The sequence below is a fragment of the Sclerotinia sclerotiorum genome, genomic scaffold, assembly GCF_000146945.2.
Source record: "Sclerotinia sclerotiorum 1980 UF-70 scaffold_5 genomic scaffold, whole genome shotgun sequence".
Taxonomy (NCBI): Eukaryota; Fungi; Ascomycota; class Leotiomycetes; order Helotiales; family Sclerotiniaceae; genus Sclerotinia; species Sclerotinia sclerotiorum.
Window position 1 is genome coordinate 2,221,406 of NW_001820831.1, and position 7,627 is coordinate 2,229,032.

At 39.6% G+C, this 7,627-nt stretch overlaps 3 protein-coding genes across 3 annotated transcripts; all 3 read left to right on the top strand.

Annotated features, from left to right (window-relative positions):
- Window positions 1-1,566: 1,566 nt before the first annotated feature.
- On the top strand, window positions 1,567-1,740 carry SS1G_04826 (predicted protein; the record flags this gene model as incomplete). Its single annotated transcript, XM_001594968.1, has 1 exon — window positions 1,567-1,740. The coding sequence occupies one exon, from the start codon at window positions 1,567-1,569 to the stop codon at window positions 1,738-1,740; it is 174 nt and encodes a 57-aa protein (XP_001595018.1).
- A 1,595-nt stretch (window positions 1,741-3,335) lies between these two features.
- On the top strand, window positions 3,336-3,668 carry SS1G_04827 (predicted protein; the record flags this gene model as incomplete). Its single annotated transcript, XM_001594969.1, has 1 exon — window positions 3,336-3,668. The coding sequence occupies one exon, from the start codon at window positions 3,336-3,338 to the stop codon at window positions 3,666-3,668; it is 333 nt and encodes a 110-aa protein (XP_001595019.1).
- Window positions 3,669-7,137: 3,469 nt separating this feature from the next.
- Window positions 7,138-7,317, top strand: SS1G_04828 (predicted protein; the record flags this gene model as incomplete). The annotated part of the gene is made up of 1 exon (XM_001594970.1): window positions 7,138-7,317. The coding sequence occupies one exon, from the start codon at window positions 7,138-7,140 to the stop codon at window positions 7,315-7,317; it is 180 nt and encodes a 59-aa protein (XP_001595020.1).
- Window positions 7,318-7,627: the final 310 nt, after the last annotated feature.

Consider the following 7,627-nt stretch of genomic DNA (forward strand, 5'->3'; position numbering starts at 1 on the left):
ATAGTGTTGATAGTATGATGCTATGGTAGATAATATAATTGTTAATGTGATGGGCACAAGAGTTAATTAATATAACTTTATATTAAGATAAAGACAATAAATCTTTCTTTATAGATGTTTAATATATAAATAGTAGATGAAAGGTTTTTGTAGAAAAATTGTATTTTATAGAATTAAATTTCAAGTTTTTAATTTTGATATTATAAATAAAATATATTATCATTAATTATTTCTTTTTTTTAAAAAAGAAATATAGTATTTAAATTATTATTTGATATTTTTATAAAGGTCTTAGGTATGAAGTTTAAGACTTACAAGAGTGTATTGAATAGTTTATAAAATTATTTAATTGTATTTTAAAGATGAAGGATGTTTGTGTTACGAGGTTTGCCGTCTAGATCACGTGGAAGTGCTCTAGGCTCTCGAGGTGGTTTATAACTAGGCGTCAAGCAGGGACTTAAAGTAATGACAATAATGCAATTCGTAACTAATAGTAGAGTATACTAAATGATTGATCTTGAGCACGAAGCTCTATACAAAGGAAATCCATCTTGATTATACAGTCCTTCATGCTTCTATGATCACTGGTGATCCTTCATGATCACCAGTGATCACCTATATCGTGATCCCTAGTGATCCTTCATGATCACCAGTGATCACTTATACCGTGATCCTTAGTGATCCTTAATAATCACTACTGATCATTTGTGATCACGTGTCCTGGTAGTTGTGTAGCCCGTCGTAACAGTTTGGCAACTGAAATCAAATCTATTATTTTGTATATTTAATCTATTTAAATAATGACCTCATTATAATGACTAGAATATGATCAAAGACTTATACTTTGATGAACTTAAATGGACTCTAATCCGAACTATTGGACATGATGGCTCAGGTTGAGAATCTTGTTATATCTAACCTTCGTTTAATGAATTTGTGGACCCTTTGATGGAGTATAGATACTTCAAAGTAGCCATTACGTGCTGAGGCTAGCTGGCTAGCTGAGGTATTATGAATGTAATGGTTTGAAGATAGTAAGAGGGGAATGTGAGGGATCGAGAGTATTACTCAAGTGTATGGAATGGGCAGAATGAAGGACGGTGTCGAAACCGGTTAGATGGCTAGAAGGAAAATCCAGAGACGTAGAGCAGAAATAAGGGAATAAATTGGTGGTAGAGAATTTTGTATGTAGGAAAGCTAGCAGTATTTGATGGATAAGCTGATCGACTACTAACTATAGACGATTTTGCTGCTCACTTGGTGAGTCCTCTGAGCTAAAAGAATTCTGTGCTATTGCCACATAGCTGAGTAAGATAGTTGAGGGTGTGCTGTAAGTATTTGATGCCATAAGTACGTGTGAAAAAACCACACCACATAACAGAAGAAACTTGACAGGAAACCCTGAGACCAGCGAGAAGAGATTGAAAGCGGCAATGCGGTAACATTGCATCGGCATCACAAGATACCTCAATTGATAGCCGGTAATTAGCGGCAACGGAAATCTTTGGTTCATGGAGTGAAGGTTGGCATGTGAAGAAGAACATAGATAATCCAACGCGAGTAACCATGGAAAACGGGAAGCAAACGAAGTGGCATCGTAACTCCCGTCTTATTTTCCGATATTATGTGAAGCTATCTGAGCCCTTGAAAGGAGTACGCCCTCCTAATCGACAAATTGACTTTGTGGTTTCTCGATACTCATGGAGCGCGAGGAAAGATTCGTTATGGAATCTCATGTGAATATAGAGGGGGAAAGGAAAGGTACTACCCAGTTGTTTGGAATCTTTACAGCCCAATGTAAAATACAATGGAATGCTTGATTACAGCTCGATAGAACAATAATGGTCGGATTCACACTGGAGAAGTATGTTGTGGTCCAAAACGACAGTTCTATCTCCGGCTACTACCGATTGAATCAGTCCAAAAATGTATATAGATAACTGTTGAATTCAATATTGAGACTGCTCCGTTCCATCAACCATGATACCATATGCAAGTAACCATTTCATACCGTTATTTTTGTGTAACATATGGTCATGCTATGCTGGAAGAAGGTATCCCTGTCCGTTTATCCGAATTGGTGTATATCAATTGGATGATTGTTTGTTTGCTCAAATTGTGATCTTGAGCAAAAAATATACCTTGTATAAGGGCTGAAGCAAGGGATGTTCTCTTTCAGTCGTACGTACTCTATGCAAGGTGGATCCTCCGACATGTTTGGTACAGTACCAATTCATGTATATGCAGAGTACATCACCCCAAATAGAAGATCGTAATTTTGGGCGGGTGGGAAGAAAGGAGGCGGTGTCGTGTTGCCATGTGTACTTTGGTAGCTTTGGTATATCCTGGGATGGAAAAGAACTGGGGCATGGCTCCTTTGAGGTACAAGTATTGTTACCTCTAAAATATAGAATAATTGGTATGACTCTCGGTGAGCTGTCAGTATGCGAGGATGCGGCACTTTCGTTGCTGGTTTATGCTCGGAGGATTGATAGAATACCTAGTAAAGTTGAGATGGGAAAGATACGCAGTGCCTAGGTAATGTATGTGGTAGCATGTAGTAGCAGATATTTCAAAGCTGCAATGTAACAAGAACATTGCATTTGGGGAGAGAAAGACTCAGAAAGTATTCCGTATTGAGGTTAATCGGATATTCCACAACAATTGCGCTGTTGTAGGTATGATGTTGATCTCTACTTGACCTGTGCAATGTCTTGCCTCCCTTTTTTTTAAGATTTAGAGTAGCCAATGATAATGAAAGAATATTACGTGCAGCAGCGTCACATCGAGTATATAGTATTTGGGGTACTAAATCTTTAAAATCTTGGTAACATTTATTATTATTCCTTGAAGTGGAATTAGGCCAAAAGGAACCGGCAAAAGTTATTGCAATTATTAGTCATTAGATCACATAATTTTTTCAGATTGTCACAGGTAGGGGTCCAGAAGGATTTTTTTTTAAATTCTGATGCCGAATGAGGAGGAAGAAGGGACTTGGAAGAGAGAAGTAAGGAACTTGAGCCGGCACTGGGATTTTATGCAGGATATGGAATACTTGCACATGAATATGCAGCTGTACTTATTGATGTGATAATTGATTCACATTACTAGAGGAAAGGAATAGCTGGGTACAATTTTCATGTGAAGTTATATCCAGCTAAATACCGAAGAAGAGTTTAACTAATCGGCAAGAAGCGACTTGAGAGAAAATTGTCATTATCGGATGAAGGGGCATTACCGTATTGGCATCGGCAACCACTAGGTGTTTTTATCATGTACCTGATCACTGAGTGGCTCCAACTTTGCCTTAATTCGGGAATAGTATAGATTAATCAATGTCTCAATGCGAAGTAAATGAATATGCTCGTCGAATAATAAGATCCGCCCATGTCCAAATTCAACTCCAAAAGAAGGGTACACAACATCTATTCATGGTCATTGCGAAATTAAATGAAGATTACTTTTTACTTCATAAGAAATGGGAAAATGATAGAAATGACATCTTCTTCCGTCGATGTACATTAGAGCCCGAGAAGTCATGTAAGGAACAAGAAACTATACCTAGTGAAATTGGGCTGAAAGCGATTAACCTTACCCCAGGTAGTTGCTTGAACGAGGAAGCTGCAGATGTTTTTTTGACCCTTTGTATCTATCTGACTTGGCTTTAAAGGAGACAAGAGCAGGTACCGACCGGTACATACTTTTATTGTTGATATCTGCTCTATATCGACATCAAGTTACACTTTTTTTGTATCCGAACTCTTAACCGTAACCTCTTTCCTAATTGTAATGCTATTGGCTACTCATGAATTGGGAACGGGAGTTGCTATTAACCAATGATGATGATTAATTTCGACATCGATACTCGAATATACCTCTGGAACTTAAATCGTTCATTGATTGGACTCAACCAAATGTTTTATGGATACAAATATTGGGACTGAGTTAAATAATTGCGTCACACAAATGCAGTTTTTTCTCTTCAGCCCTCTTTATCAATTTAACCCCCATGTTCAAGCAAATTCTGAAGACCAGGAAAAGGCAAGGTAAAGGATAGATTTATGGACATTAGGAGAGCAGATCAAGGCTTTGAACTCGATTGATATTCAGATTATATATTTTCAATTTTCTACATTTAGATTCTTGACATACTAGAATGCTTGCTCAATATGGCATGGCCCGTATAATTGTCTCGTCTGGTCTCAACTATACCAATATTCAAAAAGGAAGGGAGGATCTCATTGTATAGCCTAGGGCAAAGCGAGCGCTAGTAATCCAGTATTAAAAATACTTGTTCACTTTGAGAATTTCGCTACTCATGCACAGTAACACACACAAAAGTCCAGAAAGCTCGAGCCCTTGCTGTACCTAGTAATTCTAACTGTATCCATATATCTATCTTTCATGATGAAAAGTCCCAAAAAGGAACATATGCTCTACCTTTCCTCTGATTTCTATGACGGCAAAGCCTCATGTCCGAGCCTGAGTATATGTATCAGCATCATACATACTCTTTACGGGACCACCAGAACCTGCTTCGCCCCTTCGGACTCCCAGAGTAACTTAGATTACCTAAACATTGATTAGAACTTAGAATAGCGGAGGTAACCCCGCTCATCTCATAAGCAAATTTAGCGGGCATTATTTCTAGGATTTGAAAGTGTATTATAATTTATGTGATTCGAAGGAATGGATTTGGCCGCCATGCACTAAACTTGACCAGTACTTTCTAAATGCTCACAGATCCAGGCCGTTGAGAAGATCTTTTGCTAGAGCTATGATTGTATCAATGATATGATTCAGTGCACACACCTACACAAACCGTTTCTTGAGATTCGTCGATCACTAAGGTTTAGAGGAGGTATAGCGTAAACTTTCGAGATCTTTTCATAGGGATCTCCAAGTTACAAGTTGCTAGATCGGATGAACGAGATGGGGAAACACGATAATAATAATGATCATGTTGTCATTTTGCTAACATTGAATTCCTATATCAGTCTGCATCCATTGATCCATTAATCCCGATTTTTACTCACATACCTGGTTATAGCTTAATTGATACCCTGGAACTTGCACATATAGGCGCAGCACATACCCTGAATGAAATGAGCCTGGCCTACGAAAAAGGTTACCTCTTTTTATCTTTGTCCAAACCGCAGCATGTATTACGGAGTACTTTCGCTTGAAGCTCACTCGTTTTTATTAGCCTGCAGATGCATCTTATCCACACTAATGATCCTACATGGAAACCTAGACTCTCTCAATTTAAGCTGTATTTGGTCACATAGGTGAGAATGCTTTTGGATATGTAGGAAGAGATGTATGTGTATGTAGTTTGTGACGAAAAAGGGCGAGAAGGAGGGAGGAAAGGAGGAATAAACAAAAACAATAAAGAAGAAGAGGAGTAAGAAAAAGAAAAGAAAAAGAAAAGAAGAGAGTAGAATTCTCGAGATACATGCTAGGTACTGTACTGTATTCATCAAACATACCTACCTACATATTACCTACAGTATTAATTTATCTAGCCTGCGTAAACGAGAAAGATCACCCAAATCCCAATCCGGATCCAGTTTCTTTCCTCTTCTTCCCACTCAACTTGTACCCAGTTCCTAGTTAGTCTATCTGCTTGGGGGGGTGCATTATTCCTATTCACTCTTGGCTCAGATTTGTTAAAGTTACTTTCGTTAAAGCATTGATATCTACTGGTACATCTGGTAAACTCTTTTCAACAAACCCGAACCCCAAAAGGACACCAAACCACACCTAGATACCCAAAACCACAAAAAATTCACACTAAAAAGAAAAGTGCCTACTCCCTAGTGCGAGTACCTACCTACCTACCTTTCTCTGACGCCTACTTGGTACTTTCCTTCTTCACACACTGGCCGCACTATTTCCCTTAGGTCCCTACTTAGTACTCATGCGCCAAAAGAGCACACTCCGTTCATTCCTTACCTGATCACGATCACGATCACGTCCCCTCGTCTCCTTCTTTCAATTTCTCACTTATCTCACTCAACCAACCTTCCTTACTCATACTTTACTAAATTTCCCTTTTCCCTCCCACCATAATTCTTTCCCTTCTTTCACCCACCAACCCACCCACTCAAAAACATTACCTCCCCTCATCCACAATCCAACCCTCCAAACCCTCTCGATTCTTTCGTCCTTTGTCGACTTTATTGGATTACTGCGCTGCTTAATTGCCTCAATTGTTTTCCTCTCGATAACTAGGTACTCGTCTCTGATTTACTGCTTTCCCGTCGGAATTCGAGTTTTTTCAAAAGCAGTTCTTAACCCAGTCGATTAAAATGTAAGTAGATCATTTTTCTGTCCTTGCGCCCTTACTGGTCGCGCAATAACAGCTTCAACCCCCTCCATCTCGACCCCTCACTGCACCTACCACAACTTCAGCCTTCGTTGTGCCAGGCCTTGTCAGTTATTTGTTGCAATTGATAACATCATTGTCGCATACCATTTCTGGTGGCGGCATTGTCGGATGTAGCTTTGCTGCTCTCAAGCCTGGCGCAAATGTTTGAGCTTGGCAATGAGCCTTGGTACTACAATTTGGTGGTTGCAAACTTGCGAAAATATTCCAACGAAGCTCTCTCTCACGCTTAGGAGATGTCATTACCCCTTCATCAACCCACTCATTCATCATAAATTTCAAATCTTGAACAATTGACTAATAACTTATTCTGCTAGTTTTGAATTTATTCCCGAGATTTCTCCAGCAATAATTCAGCCCTTCCACTCTCGAATTTTCGCAGGCGCAAACGTTGTCTTCAAAACTTTTCAAATCGAGTTCTTCTATTACGCCGTCGCTTTTGACCATCTATATCTTCGATCGCACATACCGGTTATCTCGTGGGGCGATTCGGATATAATTTATTGGGACGATACTTGTGAAATTTTAAGGTGAGCTACCTACATCCAAATATGAAAATTGGCAGATCCCCATGAACCCAGAACGAACGAGCTCAAAATTGGCGGGGTGAGAGGATTGAGTCGATTTTCCTATTGTCGCCTTCCATCCACGATTCGCTACCATGACGAAAAGTTCACAATTTTGAATGATGCGTGTTGGATACAGGGGTTTAGTGGCAATTTGAGCAGTTCTCATGGTAGCTGACCGAAATGGTGGATGTTGAAGCTTTTGGGTGGAGTGGCTATTGTACTGCATCAAGCAAGGCTTGTTGCCCCGCCCAACTTCGCCATTTGTGTCCTACACCACCTGTAGGAGCCGTAACAGTCCCTGACCTAGCTCAAGTTTCATCTGTCACCATCCTTTCTTCCTACTTGTGTGTGGTTGTCTGACTGCTAGCCCATATGTTTCTCTAAATCAACTGCTCATCAAACAGCCTGTCTCACATACCCATCCCTACCCACAGTCCACCCACATATGGCACATTCATGGCCCAGATTTTCCTATTGTTTATTTGGAGAGGATTTTGATCCAATTTTGTAAGCGCAGGGTCTTTTGTCTCGGTGGTAATTCTTAAATAGCTCTTTCTGAGAAGCGCACCATCATGAGAAGTTTACGATAGACTCAGGCTCAAGGGATCCATCAATGTTTTCATTATACTTCAATGATCAGCGAGTGTTTCTGATGCATTCGGGGACCAAA